The sequence below is a fragment of the Crocuta crocuta genome, unplaced genomic scaffold (genome assembly GCF_008692635.1).
Source record: "Crocuta crocuta isolate KB4526 unplaced genomic scaffold, BGI_CrCroc_1.0 scaffold149, whole genome shotgun sequence".
Lineage (NCBI taxonomy): Eukaryota > Metazoa > Chordata > Mammalia > Carnivora > Hyaenidae > Crocuta > Crocuta crocuta.
The window spans coordinates 9,726,839-9,752,941 of NW_027551561.1; the positions used below are offsets into that span (position 1 = coordinate 9,726,839).

General features: G+C 38.6%; 1 protein-coding gene across 2 annotated transcripts in view; it reads left to right on the forward strand.

The window, feature by feature from the left end:
- Positions 1-26,103, forward strand: part of AP2B1 (adaptor related protein complex 2 subunit beta 1) — a 127,761-nt gene that overhangs the window by 26,373 nt on the left and 75,285 nt on the right. For both annotated transcript variants that reach the window (XM_077749740.1, XM_077749741.1), the window contains exons 6-12: positions 8,807-8,997; positions 11,017-11,238; positions 12,218-12,338; positions 12,467-12,562; positions 17,872-17,987; positions 20,814-20,979; positions 22,881-22,979. In XM_077749740.1, coding sequence (XP_077605866.1) covers positions 8,807-8,997; positions 11,017-11,238; positions 12,218-12,338; positions 12,467-12,562; positions 17,872-17,987; positions 20,814-20,979; positions 22,881-22,979 — 1,011 coding nt within the window. The remainder of the gene's footprint in view (positions 1-8,806; positions 8,998-11,016; positions 11,239-12,217; positions 12,339-12,466; positions 12,563-17,871; positions 17,988-20,813; positions 20,980-22,880; positions 22,980-26,103) is intronic.

Consider the following 26,103-nt stretch of genomic DNA (forward strand, 5'->3'; position numbering starts at 1 on the left):
GGTACTAAAAGAGGAGCAGTTTCTGCAGGAAAGGAGTATGTATAATCATTGAAGGCTGCTTTGGTATAAGGCCAACTGCCCAGCTCTTGAATTTCCCCCTAGTTGATCTGAGTGCTGTTATGTGTCTGCTTATAGAGGAAGTAAATGATTTTTGTTTCCTGTGTAATAAACTCTGGAAATCTTTCTTTGATTCTCACTTTTTAAAAAATACATGATCAGTTTTTATTCTCTCAATTGTTACTTATGGGTTCTTTTTTTATTCTTTTTACAATTTTTTTTAAAGTTTATTATTTTGAGAGAGAGAGCATGAGCAGAGCAGAGGCAGAGAGAGAGAGAGAGAGAGAGAGAGAGAAATCCAAGCAGGTTTCATGCAGAGCCTGATCTCACAACTGTGAGATCATAACCTGAGCCAAAATCAAGAGTTGGACACTTAACCAGCTGAGCCATTTAAGTACCCTCTGGGTTCTTATGGTTTTTGTTTTGTTTTTTTTGTTTTATTTTGTTTTTTGTTTTTGTTTTAAAAAAAAAATTTTTTTTAATGTTTTATTTATTTCTAGGAGAGAGAGAGAGAGACAGCATGAGCAGGGAAGGATCAGAGAGAGAGGGAGTCACAGACTGAAACAGGCTCAGGCTCTGAGCTGGCAGTCAGCACAGAGCCCGACGCGGGGCTTGAACCCACGAACTGCGAGATCATGACCTAACGAAAGTCGGACGCTTAACCGACTAAGCCACCCAGGCGCTCCTGTTTTTGTTTTTAATAAGTGCATTTAGAGGGGATAATTTTAGAATAACAGAAAAGTTGCAAAGATAGTACAGAAAGTTCTCATATACACTTCAGTCAGTTTCACTTAATGTTAACACCTTATATAACCATGGCACATTTGTCTAAACTAAGAAATTAGCATTGGTACATTATTATTAACTAAAGTACAGATTTTATTTGAATTTCACCTGTTTCAACACAAATGTACTTTTGCTATTCTAGGATTCAATCCAAAATACCAAATTGCATTTAATCACTTCTTTTTATAAAGAGTTGACTCACTCTGTATGAAAGTCTCTTAAAACAGAAAAGTGCTTTGTAATTATGAAATGGTATTTTTCTCCCCTCAGTATGGTATAGCATAGTGGTTAAGACTCAGACTCTCGAGCCAGACAGACTTGGGTTTGTATGCTGGTTCTGTCATTTCTTGGCTCCCTGGACTTCTTTCTATCCTCATCTACAAAGTGGAGGTGATAAATAAAATTTCTCTTGTAGGGTTGTTGTGAACGTGAAGGAGAGAGGGCTTGCAGAGCCCATAACCTTGAACCTGGCAGAGAGCCCTTCATAGTAGAACTACCATTTGTGGTCCATATTGTATAGTCTCTGTGGTGCTGGAGATTAATAAGTTTAAAGGGGTCGATTTTTCATTTGCACATTTATTCTTAAAAGATTTAGTTCTTTTGTGTATGTTATTTATTTAAATATTTTTTAACATTTATTTATTTTTGAGAAACAGAGCATGAGTGGCGGAAGGGCGGAGAGAGAGGGAGACACAGAATCTGAAGCAGGCTCCAGGCTCTGAGCTATTAGCACAGAGCCTGACCTGGGGCTCAAATCCACGAACCATGAGATCATGATCTGAGCCAAAGTCGGACACCAACTGACTGAGCCACCCAGGCACCCCTTGTATATGTTATTTAAAGGCACACATTGCCTTTAGGGTAATTCTGAGGGCAGCTTACTTACAAATGAAGCTAGGGCTATTTACAGTGTTACTACATCATTGCAGAAATCCCTTTAAAGCAATTCATCAACAACTTCTTGAAAAGTGGATCTGTTGTACATAGTAATACCAAACACAGCTCATTCCTTTCTTAGTGTTCCCTTTAAGATGATCTCAGTGCTTTTAATGTGGCAAGCAGTTACTTTGTTCTCATAGGGAGGTAAATGGTATGATGACGTGTTTTTTGTGTTGTAGCTTGCTCTAGTGTAATTTCAGGGTCTGTGGGCCAAGTAACCCTGATTGTTAAGAGTGCCTTTTGTCTATTTGTAGATATCTGTTTGTGGTGTGAGAATATTCGCATTTTGTCAGACCATATCTTAAGCCACTTTAAGTAATGAATTTTATTGAGTCTTATTTGTAAATCTTAATTGTTACCATGTATACAGACTTTCTTGTCATCATGAGCTGTGTTGAGTTAGCCAGGCAGACGTGTTGACTCAAGTTCCTTATTCCTGGGAAGATTGGGGGGGGGGAGGGGCGGAGAATGGCACATTATAGGATGTACTATAGTTGGCATATTATCTGTGGGCATTCTGGACAGTGTGTTGGATTAAAGTATGAGCTCTAAGTTTTTCTTAGGTGAGGGGAAAAAAATATTAACTGGTACTGCATAGTCATTGTGTCCTTGAGATGATCAGGACTGAAACATGCTTGGGACAAATACATGTTGCCTTGTGCTTTCACATGTCATTTGAAGCAACTCCATAAAGACGAAAGCGAGATTCCTAGTGATTTTTAGGAGGATAAAATATGTAAACCACCTGTATATTTGAGCATAATAGTTTTTGGTCAATTATGCTTTCACTTGATTTCAGTCTTTAGGGGCACCAGCCAAAAGGGTTGTAAATTGAACAAGAAAACTGAAGTATAAACCTGTATAGAGAGTATGTGATCCTGAAGGTCATTGCTGGAAATGAAAGTTCTCTGGTTAGTAACTGAGTTAATAGGAGGAAGTCATTGTACCGGAAAGTGATCTCTTTCTTGGGTTCTGAGGCTATGGAAATGGAGATGCAGGATGAAAGTCAAAGGGACAGGGACATGTGTGAGAGATTTCTCATAAAGGAGATCAAGAGATCTGGATTTCTCTTCGAGAGTTCTTTTTTTACTGGATCATTTTTATTTTAACATACCTGCAGCTCTAGCTCCTTTTTAAAAAATGAGGTCAAATTTATGTCCTCATAATTGTTGCATATCAGATGGGGTAGCTTATAAATCAAATTTTATAGCTGGATAATAAATCTTGCCTCTTTAAGTGCTGTCAGGATATGATTATCTTTGAAGTATATGAAGTAGAAGAATCCATTTTTCTTTTTTTTTTTTTATGTTTTATTTATTTCTAGGAGAGAGAGAGAGACAGCGTGAGCAGGGGAGGGTCAGAGAGAGAGGGAGTCACAGACTGAAACAGGCTCCAGGCTCTGAGCTGGCAGTCAGCACAGAGCCCGACGCGGGGCTCGAACCCACGAACCGCGAGATCATGACCCAAGCGAAAGTCGGACGCTTAACCAACTAAGCCACCCAGGCGCCCCTAAGAATCCATTTTTCTTGTATAAATCTGCACATCACCTTTGCCTGGATATAATGTTTTTATTATATTATCCTCCTCCAACTCTGATTTTGCTTTCTGTTTCTCCCAGCCTAAGTTCACAGCTCCTGGCAATTCTGTAAATGCTGAAGGCAGAGTGATTAGTGCTCAGAAACTGGAATCAGACATAAAACCTTGAGTTCATATTCAAGTACTATCCCTTGCTAGCTGTGTTGACTAAACAAATCACTAACTTCTCTAAACCGATTTATAAATTCATTTTTAAAGTCTGTTTCCTTATCTGTAATAGGTGGATTTTGATAGCTACTACCTCAGAGTTGCTGTGAGGATTAATGGCACATAGTAAGTGTTCAAAACATTTTAGTAGTTACTGTCTTTTTTTTCCCCTTTGCGCAGCTTTCTCTATTAGGTATGGTATAAAGTAAGTTAAAACACAACTTGCTTGGGGCGCCTGGGTGGCTTAGTCGGTTAAGCGTCCGACTTTCGCTTAGGTCATGATCTCGTGGTTCATGGGTTCGGGCCCCGCGTCGGGCTCTGTGCTGACTGCCAGCTCAGCCTGGAGCCTATTTCAGAGTCTGTATCTCCCTCTCTCTTTGGCCCTCCCCTGCTCACGCTGTCTCTCTCTCTCTCTCTCTTTCTCTCTTTCTCTCTCTCTCTCCCCCCCAGAAATAAATAAAAATAAAAAAAACCACAACTTGCTTACCTTAAACATGGTGGCTCCAAGGGTCCATAAGGAACTATCATATTGAAGAGAAGCCTGTAGTTAAGGCAGAGAAAGATGTGTCTAGTATGGAGTGTGATTTTATATTTATTTATATGCTTTTGTATATAAATATATAGATGTTCGTGTTTAATATCTATCTATTAAGTATTCGTATCACATTAGATCTAAGGGGTTAGGGTAGGGAGGAGGAGTGTTTAGTTGCAGCCATCCCAAGAAACACCATAATTGGTAGGCAAGATGAATAAAAAAATTATTTTACACTATGTGTTCCTTTGTAACCTAGATGCCAACTTTTTATAAATCCACTAACGTACTGAGAAAACTCATTTAAGAAACTCTATTTATAAATGCCTTTTTAAAGCAAAACTTCTTTAGAAACTCCTTTCTAGGTCGCCTTGCTGGCTCAGTTGACAGAGCATGTAGCTCTCGATCTCGGTGTTGTGAGTTCAAGCCCCATGTTGGGAGTAGAGATTACTTAAAAATAAAATCTTAAGGGGCCCCTGGGTGGCTCAGTCAGTTAAGCGTTCGACTTCGGCTCACGTCACGATCTCACGGTTCGTGGGTTCGAGTGCCGCGTAAGGCTCAGTGCTGACAGCTAGCTCAGAGCTTGGAGCCTGCTTCAGGTTCTGTGTCTTCCTCTCTCTCTGACCCTCCACTGCTCACGTGCGCGGTCTCCCTCTCTCTCTTTCAGAAATAAATAAAAAAACATTTAAAAAATCTTAAAAAATTATAAAAAAAAAGGAAACTGCTTTCTTTCTTGGGAACTGTAGTTTTTTTAAGATTATAGTTAAAAGGCTGTTCTCTTCCTGGCAGTGTTTCCTAAGACAAATGCCAATTTTCCAGAGGAGATAATGTTATGCATGTTAGTCTTAATTCAAATTCAAAGTGTTAGTTCAATTGAAAGAGACATAACCTTTGTTTTAATACATGGGTATATTAAGGTGGTTACTCTAAGGGTTAGATTTTTTATTTATTATGTTGAATTACTGTTTGGAAAAGTCTTTCTGGATAAAGGAAGTAAATCTTAAATTCTAATCTGTCATTTTTAAAGTTTATTTTTACAAATAAACAATATATGTGCTATGTACATAGTACAAAATTCCAAAGAAGCCAAGTGTAAACATCGACAAGTGAATTGTCCTGTTACCCCAACCACCTAGCTGCTGTCTTGAAGTCGGTCTTTTTTCTCTGTCTACCTTAGATTCTGTGTGACTAGCTTATTTTAAGTTTCCATTAGAGTGGGAAAAACGTGGCTTAATGACTGGAAGAACACTACGCAGTCCCTACAGGCCCACCTTAGTATGTTTCTGAAATCATAACAGCCTGTGAGGGTTAGGAGATGAAAGTGGAAGGCAGAACAGAAGAACATGGAGAAGTTTTAGAGGAACTGTGGAATTTTGTTATTGGGGATGCATTTTTGCTAGTTGGCTATTGACTCAGTGACTGTTTGGCAGTAATCTCTTTTCTCAATGCAGGCCTTTCTAAACATAATCCTATAATCTGGTCTCTCTGGATCTTTTAATTACATTTACTTTTCCCTATTTCCTTTTTTGTTTTAATGTGACAATGAGTGGAAATTGCCTTATTTTGCCACCAGAACATATACTTCATTAGCTGCATTATACACTTAGTTTAATTTTCAATTGCCTATGATAATGACAGAGGAATTCTAATTGTTCATTCTGTTCTCTTCCCCCACATTGCTTTTTTTTGATTCCCTCAATTCTGACCTTTTCTTTTTCTACATTTCTTATTAGCAGACTTCATATTTAACAAGTCATGTTTTTTAACATCAAAAGGATTTAATGGCAAAAACGGTAAGTTGCGGTAGGACATCTTATCTTGGACAGCTGGTAACCAAAATTGGGCATGTGTTGGCAGTAATAGTTTGAAAACAGGCATTTGGTCTTCCAACATGACATTTTGATCTTTGTAATATGATCATGTCTATCATGTGTAAAAAACATGGGAAGTCTCTTTTCCCTGCATGTACAGCACCTGAGATGATGGAGGGGATTAGCATTTCACTCTTCATGCCCCTTGTTTATCCATGAATCCCATGCTTGATGATAGCATACAAAAATTAAGTCAGAAAAGAACTTCATACATGCTACCACGTGGTATGTGGACTAGACAATTCTTCCTGATTTGTCTTAATAGCAATAAAGTTATATCTATAATCATACTTACTAGTGAGCCTTTGATTTTTTATCTTGGGATTTTGTAATAGCTAAATTATAGCTGAGGAGGATTCATTCATGGCATCATACCTTTTATGTAATTATGAATATTGTCAGACATCATTATGTGATTAAAAAATCATATTCTCTAGACATTTATCTTCTAGGATAAATGCTAGGATAGTCTGCAAACTACTCAGATAAGGTAGCTAGTAAAATCAATAGCTGAGGGGCACAGTCACTTAAGCGTCCGACTCTTGATCTCGGCTCAGGTCATCATCTCAGGGTTTGTGGGTTTGAGCCCCACATCAGGCTCTGCACTGATGTCTCGGAACCTGCTTAGGATTCTGTTTCTCTGCCTCTCACCCCTTGTGCTCTCTTTCTCTCAAAATAAATAAAAGCTTTGAACAAATTGTATAAAATCAATAGCTGAATTGTGGCCATGATTTTTCTTGCTGGCAAAAGGATAATAATACAACTCTTAGTTTCTTAAGCTTTTAGCAAGGGACTTCAGTGAGAACTAAGAATGAGTTGATGTTTGAACATTTTTAATAAATATAATGACCAAAGTTGCTATCTCTTACTTCATTGATACTTAGAGAATATTTGTATTCAGTCTTAACCTTGCTTGTTTTTAGTGACATCTGGAAGCCTTACTGCAGATGGGGCTTTAGGGGTGCCTGGTTAGCTCAGTTGATAGAGCATGCAGCTCTTGATCTTGGGATTTTGAGTTTGAGCCCCACATTGCACATAGAGATTACTTCAAAAAATTGTGTTTTTGTTTTTTTTTTTTTTAATGTGGTTTTAGGAACGCCTGGGTGGCTCAGTGGGTTGAGCATCTGACTTTGGCTCATGTCATGATCTCACGTTTCATGAGTTTGAGCCCTGTGTCGGGCTCTGTGCTAACAGCACAGAGCCTGGAGCCTGCTTCCTATTCTATGTATTCCTATGTCTGTGCCCCTCCCCTGTTCATGCTCTGTCTGTCTCTCTCTCAAATTTAAACATTAAAAAAATTTTTTTTTTTTAAATTCTTTTCATGGTCTTATTTGTATTTGAGAGACAGAGACAGAGCATGAACAGGGGAGGGACAGAAAGAGAGGGAGACACAGAATCTGAAGCAGGCTCCAGGCTCTGAGCTGTCAGCACATAGCCTGATGCGGGGCTTGAACTCATGAACCATGAAATCATGACCTGAGCCAAAGTCGGACGCTTAACCAACTGAGCCACCCTGGCACCCCTAAAAAATTTTTTGTTTTACATTCACTTGTATATGACCATAGTATAGTTTCTTGTGTGTTTTTTTATTTTTGGTTGTTTTTGCAATTTTTTAAGTACTTTAGTATTCATTAACTATAGATTTATTAGTTATATCAGCAATAATTTGTAATTTTGATAAAGGTTCACTTTTTTTCTTGCAGCTAGTATGGATTTCCAGATCTATAAGTCAGGATACAAGTGTACTTTCTTATATTTGGTAGCAGTTTTTCATATATCATGCTGCCTGAAAAGGTTACATTTGAGGTATTTATTTCATTGAGTCTGATATGGCATTGATTATAAGATAGTTATTTTTTGTATTACTTGGAAAGAAATGTATTTCCTATTAAACTGACATGACTTTGGTTATTAAATGCAACTTAGTTTCATAGATGTTAATGTGAAAACCTGTGCAACTTAGTCTTGAAGAGTTATAGTAATTGTACCATCTTAAATTTGCATAACGCTTTATAGAAAGCACATATACATATGAGGATCTGATTGATCCTCAAACTAAAACTAATCTGTGAAGTGGATTAAATTATCCCCAGTTTTCAGATGAGGAATACCTCCAAACATGTTCAGTAATGAACTATGGTTTCAAGCTCATAATTTCTTACTCTGAGACTCATGATATGATTGATGATATCACCTCCCCACTTCCCCATATATGCATACCCATACAGCTCTAAAATTATTTAGCCTAGATTTTTCTGTCCTTTGCCTGCCTAACGTACATATTTCATGTTTAAACTTCATTGATCTTAAAACTGTTTATATGTCTTGATTCTGTTGATAATGCTGAACACTATTGAAATTGTTAATGTTTTAATAGTTAAATCCTATGTGACTCTCTGCTAATACATGAGTTGTTTTAATTCTGGGTTCCTGACCGCTAAGAAGCTATATATGCCATCACTGATGGTTTAATATGTTTTTTTTTAATGTTTTATTTATTTCTAGGAGAGAGAGAGAGAGAGAGAGACAGCGTGAGCAGGGGAGGGTCAGAGAGAGAGGGAGTCACAGACTCTGAAACAGGCTCCAGGCTCTGAGCTGGCAGTCAGCACAGAGCCCAACACGGGGCTCGAACCCACGAACCGCGAGATCATGACCTAAGCGAAAGTCGGACGCTTAACCGACTAAGCCACCCAGAGAGCCCGATGGTTTAATATGTTTTGAAAGCAGTTTATCTGTTTCTAGGTGACTAGAAATGTTCTAGTAAAATGTTCAGGAATGGTTATGAGTTGAGATCTAAGAAGTGATCCAGAGAAGATTAGTATTTGTTTATAATTGTACTGTTCTTGGTAAATCGAGGTCATGTCTGTTTCTTTCCCAGGTGGTGGCTAATGCTGTAGCAGCATTATCTGAAATCAGTGAATCTCACCCAAACAGCAACCTACTTGATCTGAACCCACAGAACATTAATAAGCTGCTGACAGCCCTGAATGAGTGCACTGAATGGGGCCAGATTTTCATCTTGGACTGCCTTTCTAATTATAACCCTAAAGATGACCGGGAAGCTCAGAGGTCAGTCTGTTTTCCTGGATAATACCTGGGAGACTTGCCTGCTTGAATAAATTCTACTGTCTGTATTAGAATAAGGGTCTCTAATGTTGGTAGAGGTCTGTGGCTTGTGGGGTAGATACTGCTATCCTCATGGTATTTTGTCCCTGGATTTAGGAACATTTTAGGAGGTGGAGCAAACCATGCACAAATAACTCTTCCTAAGAGATGTGTATTTTTCATTTCTTGTTTGAATACTACACTTACCCTCTGCGAAAATCTCCCTCATTGTGGTTCCACATCTCCCATACAGCAGTTGTTGGCCATTTGTCACACAAAGGGTTTTGAGTGTCTTTGACCATAATGACAAATTTTTCATTTTATTAGATACATAGTAATTGGCTGGATTACTAGTTACTAAACTGAACTATACCCATCATTCAATAATAGAGAAAATGTATTGAAGCCTGCAAAATATATGGTGTCTTCCATTAGATACAGATAGCACATTGATCTGAATTTAGAGGCGACTTTGGAAGGCGCACCTGGATTGTTGTGCTCAGCCCTTTACCAATTGGTAAATTTTCTTTGACTATCACAAATTGACTACCAAGTTTCATATGTACCTACACACATTTTAGTTTACAGGATTGGAATTATATCACCAATTTTTATTGAGCGTTTTGCATATATATAGGCACTATACTAGGTAAAGTACTTCTGAAGAAATGTTGGCTCTTCGTTAAAGTTGACATATTTTACTTATGGTAGATAAGAACCTTCCTTGCCTGGCTGAAGCTCAAGCTACCATAATGTAAGCGCTCTTCACTTGTTTGGGAATTTGTTCCCTTTGGACCTAACTAAAGCTCACCCTGATCATTTCTTTCCATCATCAAAATACAAGTATCTTACAGAAAGAACTTTATGGAGAATTTTATTTTTTGTTGATCATTGACATTTCATACTTACTCTTTCATTCACTTAGCAAATATTTATTGAACCTATGCTGTGTGCCAGGCATTGTTCTAGGCCCTGAGGATACACTGTCAACAGAATGTTGTCCTTGTAGAACAGTTATCCTGAGAGATGGTACAGAAGTATATATAGCATATCAGAGGATGATAAGCACTAATGAAAAAGATAAAGTAGGGAGGAGATCTAAGAAATGTTGGACATTTGGGTATGAGGAATTGTGTTTTATTGAAGGGTGGTCAGGGAAGGCGTTGCTGAGAAGGTTACGGTATTTGTGTAAAGACCCAAGAGCTGAGGGAAGTCAGAGAGTCAGCCAATTAGATATAGGAGGAAGGGAGAGAAGCCCAACTTAATTTTATCTTGAATCCTTAACTGAGTATAATCAGCTTGCCTCTCGTGAGCTATCAAAATTAGATTAATTTCTGAAGAGCCCTCAACAGATAATTAAATACTCAAGATTTAGTGAGGCCTTTAAGCATAGGTAGCAGGGGCTAGGAGAATGGGGAAAGGGTATGGGAGAATATTGCAATGGTATTCTGTTACTTACAAATCTTTTCAGAGATTTCCTTAAGCATGAAGGCAAGGAGTTGAATAGTTTCCTGGTCAACTCCTCCTGCATCTTATAATGACACCTTCAGTCACAGATGGTTGGCATCTCTCACTATGAAGTAACTCTTAGAACTTAATTTGACATCCTAGAAGTTGAGGAGAAATGGGCTGTGAGGCAGGAAGCCCTTATGTAATATGGGGAGACAGACAACTGGCAAACGGGAAGGTAAATGGTGTGAGCCTCAAGTATTTTGGGTAATTCCTAGTTTCCTTGCAGTTTGAACATCCCTTATTGCTGGTTTCCTGAGGTCTTCTGATGTATCTGCTCTGCCTATAGTTCGCTGGGAATGAGGGGTCCGCAGTATAGGATCCTAGTTTTGTCTACACATGGAACTTTGACTTTCCTAACTGATTCTCTAGTTTCTTGATAGTGGGACCATGGGACCCTGACACATACATTACGGACTGGATTGAGCAAAAAAATTGTAATTCAAGATCTTAATTTTCCTTCTTTCACCTCAGCATCTGTGAGCGTGTAACTCCCCGGCTATCTCATGCCAACTCGGCAGTGGTGCTTTCAGCAGTAAAAGTCCTAATGAAGTTTCTAGAGTTGTTACCCAAGGACTCTGACTACTACAATATGCTGCTGAAGAAGTTGGCCCCTCCACTTGTCACTTTGCTGTCTGGGGAGCCAGAGGTGCAGTACGTCGCCCTGAGGAATATCAATCTCATTGTCCAGAAAAGGTTGGGAAACCACGAATTGGTGATTAAAGTGTTTGTGATTTTGAATTAAGCTTAATAATATCAATATTAGAGTATTAAGTTTTACTGATATATTTTTATTTTTAAAAAATGTTTATTTTTCAAATAGAGTATGTGAGAGAGAGAGAGAGTATGTGTGACCAGGAGAGGGGCAGAGAGAAAAGGAGAGGGAGAATCCCAAGCAGGCTCCATGCTATCAACTCAGAGCCCAACACAAGGCTTGATCCCAAGAACCGTGAGGTCATGACCTGATCTGATATCAAGAGTTGGATGCTCAACTGATTGAAGCACCCAGGCGCTTCTAAGTTGTTGTTTTTAATGTTTGTTTATTTTTGATAGAGTACAAGTGGGAGAGGGGCAGAGAGAGAGAGAGGAGACAGAATATGCAGCAGGCTCCAGGCTCTGAGCTGTCAGTGCAGAGCCAGATATGGGGCTCAAACCCACAAACTGATATCATGACCTGGGCCATCCAAAGTCGGATGCTTAACCAGTTGTGCCACCCAGGTGCCCCCCTCCCCCCTGCCCCAACTTCTTTTTAATGTATGGAAATGAACATGTTGAATGGCAGAGCAGCTTGCCCAGTGTGAGGAGGCTAATAGTTGCTTTTTTGGAGCATTCCTGTGATAAATACCTAGTGCTGCTCTCCAATTTAATTTGTTTTCTGAAGGGCCTCTTAATAGTATGCCAGCCTGTGCCTGCTTCATACGTTTTAGGCCGTGGTTTTGAGCCAGACTGTTCTTCCAGCAGTTCTTAGCAGTATATATCCTAACCCTTAAAAATTGCCAAAAGGGGAACTGGTTAGAGGGGTATAAAGGAACTTGGTGAAGTTTTTTGGATGGGGAGGGAGGAGTGAATAGGAGCAGAGAGGCACATATTAGATATTAGTACAGAGTTAAAAGCATATGTCAGTATATGCCTCATCTTCCTTATCTTCCTTTTCTTGTGTTTCTGTGTACTGCAGACCTGAAATCTTGAAGCAGGAAATCAAAGTCTTCTTTGTGAAGTACAATGATCCCATCTATGTTAAACTAGAGAAATTGGACATCATGATTCGTTTGGCCTCCCAAGCCAACATTGCTCAGGTCAGGTGTAAAGCAGACTCAGGTTTTAAATCACTTAGATCTTAAGTTCTGGTCTTCAGAAAAAGCAAGGCCATGAAACTGCTGTTTGAGAATCCTTAATGATTGTCTCCTTCCTGGATTTTTAACAGGTTCTGGCAGAATTAAAGGAATATGCCACAGAGGTGGATGTTGACTTTGTTCGCAAAGCTGTACGGGCCATTGGGCGGTGTGCCATCAAAGTGGAGGCAAGTGTCTGGTGTAGTTGTGATCATATTATGGGATTTGAAGTGTTCTCTTCATTCCTTCCTTTAAAATATATTTTAAAAGTTTATTAAAATAATAAATCCCCTAGATAAAATTCCCAGAGGGAATCATTTTTAACTCTTTGTAGTTTCAGTTATTTTGACTGTCCTTCCATATTTCTAAATAATATGCTTATGATATTTATTGATTTACCAGTTATAGACATTATCTGTTAACTTTGTGCTTCATATGTAACAGGAAGTAACATTCTTCATGTACCCCACCATTCCTACTTGAAGCCTCCTATTCTCTCATAGTTAGATCATGAGGTGTTTGCTCCTGTATTGATTATCTTTGTAGATAGAGATAATATGCCTTTGTTTATTTTCCTATCAACTAAAGGTTGCAAAACTTACCATGCATATTATGACCAAATATATTGAACCAGTACAATACTGGTTGTATTTTCTTTCCTGTAGAGGCTTTTATTATTTCTGGAGTTTCTATAATGACCTTTCTTTTTTTCTTGCATTATATGTCTTCAATGCATCCCTATCTTCTGCCATCCAGACTTTTCAAGCATAGCATCAAATGTGTAAACCTTCTTTTGTCCTAATCCCTTGTCTCTTCCAGTCCTCTGTCCTCTCACTTGCCCCAGTCTGGCTCACCACTTTTTTGGCCTCTGCACAGTCATCGTTCCATATGGCCTCTCTTTATAGCACTTTCTTGCTATTGGTCTTCTTTAATCACATTTTCCTTTTTGTGTGATTGAGATAGCTTCTTGAGTCTCTGGCAATATGAATTATAGTGTTTTGTTTCTGCAGTTCAGATTTAATTGTCTGGAGTGTTGTATGGTGACTGCTGCAGGTCTATATATAGACCTGCATATATATTTTTTTAATTGAGGCATATATCATGCATGTAGTAAATTGTAGCCCATTTAAATTGTTTAAGAATGAATGACAGAAAAGACCATCAGGACTTCTGTGAGCATAGGCAGGGCTGCTGACCAATAGGTTTCTGGTGTAGGGCAGGGAGTTGATTTTTACTTGAAAGTCCTCTGAAAGAGCTTCTCTGTGATCTGAGAGGGAGAGATTAATTTTTAGCTTGGTCGTGGCTTTCCAGTAGGTGTTATGAGCTATAGTTTACGTTGCTCTGCTTCATAGTCACCAGTCCTCCATTTGTTTTTCATTATTCAGGAATTTACTGAAATTAATAAAAACCTCTGTTCACTATGATGTAGTGGATTCAGAGCTCCATATTTGTTCTTGCTACTTGACTATATGCAGTTCTGCTTAGAGTCAGAGGATTGGACCGTCTGATTTCTCAAGGATACTAAAATAAATTTTTACTGTATGGTCCAATACTTCATGGGAACAGAAGGAAACAGATGCTGTGTCAGAGAAGCATCCATGAAAGCCAAGTTCCTTATTAGCCTTCTTTTTATTCAAGACAGTGCTGCTTTATGCATTACCATTGATAAATCACTTAGTGGGCTAGTGTTGGAGCAAGAAGTTAATTACTCCTGGTTCTGATAGTTTAGTTACTTCAGATACTTAATATACTCTTGTTCCACTGAGAAATAGGGAAGTCTTTTTATTGGATCTTGATACATTTTTTTTTAAATGTTTTTATTTATTTCTGAGAGACAGAGTGAGCAGGAGAGGGTCAGAGAGAGAGGGAGACACAGATTCCGAAACAGACTCCAGGCTCTGAGCTAGCTCTTAGCACAGAGCCTGATGTGCGGCTCCAACCCACAAACTGTGAGATCATGACCTGAGCCGAAGTCGGACACTTAACTGACTGAGCCACCCAGGCGCCCCTTGATACATCTTTTTTGTCACCACCGAGGCGCCCCTTGATATATCTTTTTTGTCACCACTCTTCACATTCTTTTCTTACTGAAGTATAGCCACTCACTTACTATTAGATAATTTTCAGAGATTTTCGCAGCATGAGAGTCATTTTGTGCTTCTCATTGCCAGACTGTCATTGCCTTATTGACTTCTTTTGCAAAGCTCTAGACTCATACAAAATTATATATCATTCCAAAGTTAAAAGAAAGTTTCTATCACTGAAATTACTAGAATGTGTTCTCCATCTGGATTCCTAGAGGCTGATAATGCTATGTATTGTGACTGATGGGAACGTAGTCCATAATCTGCTGGAAAGGATATAATGGCTTTCACCTCTTCCTTTGATTTGGGATGCCCAGGTAGGAATATGATAGCATGTGAGGAAAGAATTTGAAAGTGTAAAATCAGCCTTCTAGCAAGTGCTCTCTTATCTCAGGTTGCCTGATTTGCTGGAGCACTTTTCCTAGACCTGATTCAGTCCTGAAGGTTATCAGTTGGAAAGAGGTGTCTAGCCCAAACACAGTTATTGGGGTTAGAGAAGCAATGATTGTCTGTTTCTTTTCTTTTTTTTTTTTTAATGTTGTATTTATTTCTAGGAGAGAGAGAGAGAGAGACAGCATGAGCAGGGGAGAGTCAGAGAGAGAGGGAGTCACAGACTGAAACAGGCTCCAGGCTCTGAGCTGGCAGTCAGCACAGAGCCCGACGCGGGCCACAAACCCACGAACCACAAGATCATGACCTAAGCGAAAGTCGGACGCTTAACCGACTAAGCCACCCAGACGCCCCAATGATTGTCTGTTTCTAATAAAACATTCACGGGAATGGGGAAGAGACAGCAAGGGAGTTGTAATAGACTTCCTGTACAGCCTCTAAACTGAGCCACTGCATCCTCTCAGAGCGTCTTACCCTTTTTTTAACGTGTAGTTGGTTTCAGAGATATGACAAATGAGAAAGAAATGAATGTTAGTTTAATGCTCAGCTGGGAGAGAATGGCCTACTAGCAAATTGAGGTGTCTTTAAGAGTTTGAGTTGTATTTTTATAAGTGTAAATATAGGTGTTTATATGTTGCTGTAAGTAATCTGAGGTGAAAAAAAATAGATACAATTTTTTATTAAGTTGGTTAGGTTAAAGAGTAAGCTGCTCAATCCGTAAATAGTACTAGAAAGGCAGTCCAATAATACTGTTTTTTTCCTGTAACTTTTGTCTATTTTTGCTTTTTTTTTTTTTTTTTAGTAGATTTTACTTCATCCCTCCCCTAGCTTTCTTGGGGTGTGATTACCAGAGTTGTATGTATTTACAAGGTATACCTGTTTCTTCAGGGAGGAGATAAACTCTTGGTCCTTTTTAGTCTTCTGAGTAAAATCAAGTGATTTTTATTTATTTGTTTGAGAGAGATTAAGCCACTCATAAGTTCTCACTTCCTAGTCTTCTGTTTTGTGGTGTTTACTACAGATCAGGATAAGATACTGATGTGTGTCTCATCCCTTAATTTAAAACAAATGTATTTTTCCTGCTAGGAAAACCATATGTGTTTACTACATAAAATTATAAAATAAGACAATTTAAACGAAAATAGAACACTGTTTTCTTCTATCCTGTTCCACCNAGATTTTTAATTCTGCTGTTGTGATAACCACATAGGAATTATTGGCTGAAAATGAATAAAATAGAATCCAAAAATGGAAAAAGTACATAAAAGATGGTAGAATCATTTCTACCATCATAAATGATGGTGCAACAGAATCATCATATGAATAACATCAAGATGCAATTTTGTTTTTATTAAAATGCTTAGAGTGGTTTAACTTCGCACCTTTAAAAGATTTTATGACAGAAGTTTTCAGGCATACACTAAAATTGATTAATTAGCTGTCATGTACATGTCATCCATTTTGAACAAGTATCAACGTGTTGCTTTTATCTTGTCCCTTCCCCTTCAAGGAAATGGAGTGTGATTGTATATGTTTTTTAAGTAAGCTTCACACCCAGCACAGAGCCCAACTTGGGGCTTGAACTCATGACCCTGAGGTCATGACCTGAGCTGAGATCAGAAGTCAAATGCCTAACCAACTGAGCCATCCAGGCACCCCAGTGCTATTGTATTTTAATGCAGATGCCAGATATGATCTTACTGAAGTATTAGTCCAATGTGTGTATCTAATAGATTAGGTCCCTTCCCTAAAAAAATATATTGTCACGATACCATTACTATACCCAACAACTAACAATAATTCTTGATCTCATTGACTACTCAGAACATGTTCAATTTTCCCTAATTGTGTCTTTTTATACTTGGCTTATTCAAATTAAAATCTAAAGAAGATCCACATGTTACATTTGGTTACCATGTCTCTTAAGCTTTACTTCTTGAGGTGCCATGTATTAAAGTGAATATGTCATTAGGTTTATACAATTTCCCAGAGTCTGGATTTCGCTAGTGTAGTTTAGTGATATTGTTTATCTCATTCTGCCATCCCTTGTAAATAATTAAATCTAGAGGGTTGATAATGTTCATGTTCAGTGTTAGGCAAAAGTATCTCTTCTCATGCTGTGTACTTTCTATGGCATCTTATCAAGAGACATCTAATGGAGTGAGCCATCATAGTACATGGTAAGATATGATAAATTAGTCCTTGATTTTTAGGGTCTCTTGTCCAAAACCTTTCTCTTTTTAAAAACTATGATCTAGAGTTTTAGTACATTAGTTTTATCACTTGTATTCTCCCATACTCCCTCATTAATAAAAGTTAATGGATTCAATTCTATTTTATAGATGAACTAAAGGCTGTGGAAAATTGTGGTTTACCTAAGGCCATAGACTTGCAGTTATATAGTTCAAAAGATGGCAAATTTTCCTTAAGAATTTTTTGAGTCACAGATAACTTTGAAAATAAATGAAAGCTATGAATCCTCTCCCCGGAAAATATGCACATATGCAATTTGGCAGTTTCATTTCAAGAGGTTTGTTTTATTTATTGATTGGTTGAGTTTATTTTTAAGTAGTCTGTGCACTCAACACAGGGCTTGAACCATGACCCTGAGATCAAGAGTTGCATGCTCCTCCAGCAGAGCCAGCCAGGCCACCCTCATTTCAAGAGGTTTAAAGATGCCTTCTGCTGTCCCACTTATCCATGAACTCCAGATAAAGATCTGCCTTGACATACTCTTTCTTCTCATTTCTGTTCTCATGGGTATCAAAGATGATTATTTTCATTTGGTCCCACTCATCTGTTAGTATATTTTGCAATGAATAAAATTTGGGGTATATCTGGAAATCCTGTGTATCTCCATCAGATAGGTAGCCTAGCCTCTAGTATAGCTTGGTCAGATTAGGTGCCTGATCTTTTAGTCTAGCTTAGTTGGTGCACATGTATGTTGCAAAGTTATTTCCATATTGAGGTTGCTTTATTGGAGAGATGGTCTGACTTGTCATTTATTGTGTTCTTCTTCATAGCAATCTGCAGAGCGCTGTGTGAGCACATTGCTTGATCTCATCCAGACCAAAGTAAATTATGTGGTCCAAGAGGCAATTGTTGTCATCAGGGACATCTTTCGGAAATACCCCAACAAGTATGTCCAAATACTTCTACTCTCTTCTTCAAATCATATAGGAGATTTTAAGTAAGGCACTTTGGAATTGGCTATGTATGAATTATTCTTTGTAACATAACTGGTTATAATAGGGTATTTTGTCACAAATCTTACTAAAATAGGGCACCTTATTATGAAAAATAAATTTTCTATTTAAAAAAAATTTAATGTTTATTTTTGAGAGAGAGGGAGAGAGAATGAGCAGGGGCAGGTTAGAGAGAGGGAGAGAGAGAGAATCTGAAGCAGGCTCCAAGCTCTGAGCTGCGGCACAGAGCCTGATGTGGGCCTTGAACCCACAGACTGGGAGATCGTGATCTGAGCAGAAGTCAGATGCTCAACTGACTGAGCCACCCAGGCACCCCTGAAAAGTCATTTTTAGATTAAACATAGTTAAAAACAAAAGCTGTATTTTAAAAGTTGAAAAAAAAGGGGCGCCTGGGTGGCTCAGTCGGTTAAGCTTCTGACTTCGGCTCAGGTCATGGTCTCACGGTTTGTGGGTTTGAGCCGCACGTCGGGCTCTGTGCTGACAGCTATCTCAGAGCCTGGAGCTTGCTTCATGTTCTGTGTCTCCCTCTCTCTCTGACCCTTCCCTGCTCACGCTGTCTCTCTCTCAGAAATAAATTTAAAAAAAAAATTTAAAAAAATTTAAGGTGGTTAGCACAGGGATTAAAACCTAATTTTTCATCCTGCTTTATTTACTTTGAGAAGAATTGAAGCCCTGTCTGAATAGGACTGTCAATTTGCATATATTGAAGTTAACCAGATTCTTTCTTGATGACGTTACTATTAAACAGAAAACCCTTATATTCCAGATTATTGAGGCATATTTATTTATGCCTGTTACCAGGCATAATTAATGCTTGTGCTTCTTTTCACTGTCAGAAATAAATGTTTCACTGTTGGTGGGGATGTAAACTGGTACAGCCCATCTGGAAAACAGTGTGGAGGTTCCTCAGGAAATTAACAGTAGAACTCCCCTATGACCCAGCAATAGCACTGCTAGGAATTTACCCAAGGGATACAGAAGTGTTGATGCATAGGAGCACATGTACCNGAAATAAATGTTTCAGTTTGAATGATAAATTAATAGCCACACAATTATGAAAGATTGGAAGGTAATAGTTACATTGTTTACTTTGCATGTTACCCACTACTTTGTAGAAAATTATAGAACATGTAACAAATTATCAGTCTCTGACCTTTTTTGCAGTATTCTAGCCTTTCCCATAAAGATATGTAAAATCTACACATTTTTTCACATATTACATCTATGGTTTCACTCCACAGATTTTCACATTGAGCCTTTTTAGTTTATAAAGCAAAAATACTTCATTAGGTTTGCTTTTGAAAGCAAGCAATTAAAGAATTTGAAAGTATTAAATAAGAGCAGGTCTTGTAAAGCATCCTAAGTCTCCTTTTGCCTTATAATCATAGGTGTTGTGCTGAAGATTCTGATTAGTCTTTAAAGATAGTGTTAAATGGGGGCGCCTGGGTGGCTTAGTCGGTTAAGCGTCCGACTTTCGCTTAGGTCATGATCTCGCGGTTCGTGGGTTCGAGCCCCGCGTCGGGCTCTGTGCTGACTGCCAGCTCAGAGCCTGGAGCCTGTTTCAGAATCTGTGACTCCCTCTCTCTCTGACCCTCCCCTGCTCACGCTGTCTCTCTCTCTCTCTCCTAGAAATAAATAAAAACATTAAAAAAATTTAAAAAAAAAAAATAAAGATAGTGTTAAATGGGGCGCCTGGGTGGCTCAGTCAGTTAAGTGTCCGATTTCGGCTCAGGTCAGGATCTCTCTGTGTGTTTGAGCCTCGCATCAGGCTTTTGTGTTGACAGCTCAGAGCCTAAAACCTTTCGATTCTGTGTCTCTCCCCCTCCCTACTTGTACTCTCTCTCTCTCTCTTTCTCTCTCAAAAATGAATAGACATTTAAAAAAAAAAAATATATATATATAGTAAAAAGGAACGTGTACTATACCACTCTCCCAGAAAAGAAGGGAGTTGGGTTTCTAAATTTAGAAATATTATGGGTAAAGATGTAGATTTCAATGGGATTAGCAGAGAAATGTGTCCATTTCTGGTATCTATTAATAGGGATTTATGACAGTTTAATTTTAAGGAAGTGCTATCAAAAAACAAGTTTAATCCGTGGAATTAGGACAAACCATTAAATGTATTATTCAGTTGTCTACATCTAGTTTATTACACATTGTCATTTTTATGTTTAAAACTACATTAGCCAAGGGGATGGATTCAACATGTTAAAAATGAGAGCACTATAGACTCAACAAATAAAAACAATTACTTGAATTAATCTGTTTCTTTGGAGAAAGAAGTCCTTAGTGTGGGTGCCATGGGAAGAAAGAACATAAAGATCTCTATTAAAAAAGCAGAAATAGTGGATTAATGGACAAAATTACTGTTTCTAGTCTGGATGCTATTGTTGCCTAACTTCATTTTCTTAGAAGTAAAGTGGGATTTCTGTTCCCTCAGGTTAAAGGCAAAATAGATAACAGAAAATTCTCTATAGCTATAAGAAAGATTGTTAGAAATCACAGGTTAATTTTCCATGTGAAAAGAATATCTGATAAGCTTTTATGACAGTCTGTGGTTAAGTTATGAAAAATAATTGAAGGGAAATTTAAGACATTCATAATCTTCTGGCTTAAAGCCTGTGCATTCTCTTGACCAAAAGCCTTTGTAGTTTGGTGGTTTGGTTTAGGGTACCTTGTTGGTCATTTTGTTTAGCCTTCATTGTTAAATATAGTTCTCAACTGTGCCCTCAGTAACATAGTTCATTTTGTTAAATCAGGTATGAAAGCATCATTGCCACTCTGTGTGAGAACTTAGACTCGCTGGATGAACCAGATGCTCGAGCAGCTATGATTTGGATTGTGGGAGAATATGCTGAGAGAATTGACAATGCAGATGAGTTACTGGAGAGCTTCCTGGAGGGTTTTCATGATGAAAGCACCCAGGTAAGTTCTAATCTGTGTCCTGTGTCAGATCTTTTGGGGAAATTTTCAGTGAAAGTAAAAGTTGCACCCTTTCATGTCTGTGTGTATGTGTTGAGAATTGATGACATTTTCAATTGTGCTGATTTCTTGTGGAACAAATCTGCCTTAGACCAGTGGTCCTCAAACTTTAGTGAACCTAGAGAGTTTGTTAAAGCACAGGTTGATATCCCCACCATTGGAGTTTCTGACTCAGTGGGTCTGAGATGGGCTTAAGCATTCTCCTTTCTTACCAGGTTCAGGGTGCTCCTGCTACTAGTGGTCCAGGACCACACTTTAACAACTAATGGCTGAGAGCAGTAGGTAGCACTTTTTAATTTTCTGTCACTGGAAGATGATGATCTATTCCTATTTGTAATGGTTGTGGTTCATTCCAGCAGGGGGTTTCTTTTAATTTTTTCTTTTTTTAATGTTGTATTTATTTCTGAGAGAGAGAGAGAGAGAGAGCGAGGGAGCATGAGCAGGGGAGGGTCAGAGGGAGAGGGAGACACAGAATCCGAAACAGCCTCCAGGCTCGGAGCTAGCTGTCAGCATAGAGCCTGACACAAGGCTTGAACCCACGAACTGTGAGATCATGACCTGAGCCGAAGTTGGACGCTTAACCAACTGAGCCGCCCAGGCACCCCATCAGCAGGGGTTTTCACTTAGGGCTGGGATGGGGACTGGCATGTGTGGTTTGGAAAGATTCTCTGTGGATCTTCTGTCTGTCCTTTACCAAAATGGAGAGACCTGACCTTGAAGCTGTGGGCCCAGAGAAGCAAATAGATTATAAAACCCTTTTCCCCTGGCATTTGCACTCACTGCAAATTGAAGGTCATGTATGTAATCCACCACAGTAATTTTAATAGGCCTTAACAGGGAACACATACAAGCCTATAGCTTTGTGTCTGGTTCAGCAGCCCATATTTTTTTTTTCACATTAAAAAATTTGTTTTGTATATTTATTTATCTTAGAGAGAGAGCATGAGGGAGGGAGGGGCAGAGAGAGAGGGAGACACAGATTTGGAAGCAGGCTCCAGGCTCTGAACTGGCATCACAGAACCTAACACAGGGTTTAAACTCATCAACTGCAAGATCATGACCATGCTTAACCAGTTGAGCCACCCAGGTGCCCCTTAGCAGCCCATTTTTAACAAACTGTGATCTGGCATAGTTTTACTGTTTTTTTTTGGCTCTTGCCCTAATATGACAGATAATGTCCTAATTCTCCCCAAGTTGTATCTTTTGGTGGAAATGAATAATAAGGGATTTACTAAATAAGCAATTTTTTGTGCCAAAAATGCAATTTTGGGATAAGAGGCTAGTGAGTTTTGGGTTGTTTTTTTTTTTTTTTTCAAATTAATTTATTTTTGAGCGAGAGAGAGAATGAGCAGGGGGAGGGGCAGAGAGATAGGGAAAGAGAATCCCAAGCAGGCTCTGCACAGCCAGTGTAGAACCCAATGCTGGGCTCGAATTCACAAACTTTGAGATCGTGACCTGAGCCAAAACCAAGAGTCTGATGCTCCACTGGCTGAGCCCCCCCGCCGACTCAGAAAGACCAGGTAGTAATTCATAGATAGGTAAGAGGCGCCTGGGTGGCTTAGTCGTTTGGGCGTCCGACTTTCGCTTAGATCATGATCTCGCGGTTCGTGGGTTCGAGCCCCGCGTCGGGCTCTGTGCTGACTGCCAGGTCAGGGCCTGGAGCCTATTTCAGAGTCTGTATCTCCCTCTTTCTCTGACCCTCCCCTGCTCACTCTGTCTCTCTCTCTCCTAGAAATAAATAAAAATAAAAAAAAAATTCATAGATAGGTAAGCACTACTTTGGAAATAATGATAGGTAATAATGTAAATGTCTTTTACTTTATCTGTTAAATTACATCCCTCAGGTGCAGCTCACTCTGCTTACTGCCATAGTGAAGCTGTTTCTCAAGAAACCATCCGAAACACAGGAGCTGGTACAGCAAGTCTTGAGTTTGGCAACACAGGTATGAAATCTAGAAAAAGAGTAGGTTTGATTTGTCTGGTTTTATATTTCGGAAATTATGAAACTCTTAAGATTCAATGGGGGGATTTATTTATTTATTTATCTATCTATTTTTATTATTTTAAGTAGGCCCTATGCCCAAGGTATGGCTTGAACTGAACTCACAACCCCAAGATCAAGAGTCACATGCCCCACTGACTAAGCCAGCCAGGCAACCCTCATTTGGGGAGGTTTTAATCAGAAAGGGCACTGTCTTTAGATCCTGTTAAAATATAAAAATAGTATCTCTTATACATATACCACCAAATTATAGTTGCCTTTATGGCTTTTAAATGAACTGACTCCAGTTTCTATGATTGTTCATGAAAATTGTACTTAGATATTTTACTTTTAATGAAGGACCTACTATGTGAAAATGACATTGAGTCTCACAGTACTGGATGACTCACTTAAGTCTCAATCCTTCCGGTTTACTTAATTTCACCTTTAAAATGAAAGTATAATGATATAATATTGATAAATACCTCAACAAAGTTCTCTGGTAGTCTTTCTACCTTCTAGAATTGATTGCCTTTCTCTTTAAATAATTTTAAAGTGCTTATGATGCCTCCTTAATTATTTGACATTTTTGGTCCTCCCTAGGATGAGTTCTGATTTCAGGAATGTGGCAACTGGCCATAGAATTATTGTCACCATTTTAGGTCCACAGAAATCAAAACAATTATTTTATTTAGTGTAACTAGTATAGCAATCATCAATTCATCATAATTTCATTATGCTCTTAATTGAATTTGAGAACCTGCTGGCTGTAGCAGGCTGTCAGAAGTTCAGATGTGTGTCTATACATGGAATCAGATTTAGATATTAAGTTTACCGTTTTTTCTTATTCATCTCTGTATAGTGGTAGATTATCAAAATTTGAAATCCTTTCATAGTATTTTGCCTAGTTCTTATCTGTCATCTTTCCTGTTATTTTATATCTTTTAATATTTATTTGTAAGCGTTCTTTGAAATGTTTCTTTAAAAAGAAAAGAAACTTCCCTTTTTTTTTTTTTTTAAATGTTTTTATTTATTTCTAGGAGAGAGAGAGAGAGNCAGGCGCCCCAAGAAACTTCCCTTTTAAACATCTTCCTTTGCCTGAAGCAGAGCAATTTCTATAACCATCAAGGCTGTGGTTATTTAATACCTGTATTGAATTGAATATTCTAGACTTTTTTTTAAAAATTTTTTAATCTTTATTTTTGAGAGAGAGAAGGAGCATGAATGGGGGAGGGGCAGAGAGAGAGGGAGACACAGAAACCAAAGCAGGCTGCAGGCTCTGAGCTGTCAGCTTAGAACCTGATGCAGGACTCCAACTCACGGACCACGAGACCATGACCTGAGCCAAAGTCAGCCACTTAAGCCACTAAGCCATCTAAGGTACCCTGAGAGTTCTGGACTTTTTAGTGTAGACCCTTGCCCACCCATTTGTATCTGTGTTAAGGTGGATTTACAGCAAGTTTCTAAAGAGAATTTGGGTCTTGCTCTCTATCACTGCTTATGTCTAGATAGGGATAGTCTTAAAATCAAGCAAATGTCCTTGGTAGGTTCCATTATATTCACAGGTTCTCAGCCCTATCTCCATCTCCATTGCCTATTTTAAGGCCTATAGGTCTGTATTTAAAAGGCATCATAAGAGAGCTATATTTTGGATTTTTGTCAGAGTTCAGACTCAATCTTATTATCTCCTGTTATTTATCAAAATTTGCCTGAGATAAGTGTTTAGGGAGAATTGCTTAAATAATACAAGGACTCTGTTCTTACAGATGAAATTCGCTACCTAATTAAGCCAGACTGGTAGAGAGCTGGGTATTGAGACTGCATTGTACCTGACCCCTAATAAAATTGCATTTATTAAATTATACTGATACCTTCATCTTATAGTAGGGCTGTCATTAGAAGCTATCCTATTTGGGGGCACCTGGGTGGCTTAGTCGGTTAAGCGTCCGACTTTCGCTTGGGTCATGATCTCGCGGTTCGTGGGTTCAAGCCCCGCGTCGGGCTCTGTGCTGACTGCCAGCTCAGAGCCTGGAGCCTGTTTCAGTCTGTGACTCCCTGTCTCTCTGACCCTCCCCTGCTCACGCTGTCTCTCTCTCTCTCTCTCCTAGAAATAAATAAAAAAAACATTAAAAAAAAAAAAAAAAAGAAGCTATCCTATTTGGATCTGTTGTCAAAGTAATTTGTTATTCCATTATATGTTTTTCTTTCTTTATGAGGTTCCAGTAAACAAATTCCTAACCAGTTTTGGATTCTCCTAAGCATTGGTAGGTATGTAGTTAACTGCCCCTGTGAATGGCTTACCTAACTAGATTTCATGTTCATATCATTTGGAAACCTTAGAGTCGAATATAAGGATCTCTTGTAGAAAATGTGTATGTCATTGTGGCATGCAGTTTTCTGTTTCTAGTTCTGACTTATGCTCTCTAGCCATTGATGCATTTTTGTAAGCTTCGCTAAGTCCTTTTCTAGAACTAGGGCAGAGTATAAGTAGACAATCAGATATTTCTGATTGTAGATTTTTTTGTACAAGGACTAGTATAAAATCTTTAATAAGAACCGTTTTTGTTGTGCTTATTATGTACCAGGCATTCTAGTAAGGACTTTACACATTAACTTAATCTCAGTAATGGTTGATATTGTTATTCCTATTATAGATGAGGAAACTGAGAGAGAGATAGGACCAGTTAGTATGGGGCAGAGTGAGGAATCAACCCCGGGTAGCCTAGCTCCAGAGTCTTTGCCCTTATCTACCATGCTGTCCTGCTGCTCTAGCCTGAAGGTCAGGGATGATTTTGAGACTACACCTTCCCTGCTTTCCCTCTCTGAAACACTATTGTGCGTAAGCCAGTACATACAAGCGAACTTAGTGGTTTTAAGATCATTGTGGGTGATTATTTTCATATTTGGTTATAATTATTAAGCAGTTTTTCTAGCCTAGCTTTTTCTGTCCAGTTAATGAGATCTGAGAAGTTAGCATAAAAGAACAACACATTTGTATATAAGTGTTTACCATTGGAAGTGTTTTCTTTGTTTTATGCCCCCCCCCCGGCCCCCCAAGTTTGTGAAATAAGAACCTAATATTTATT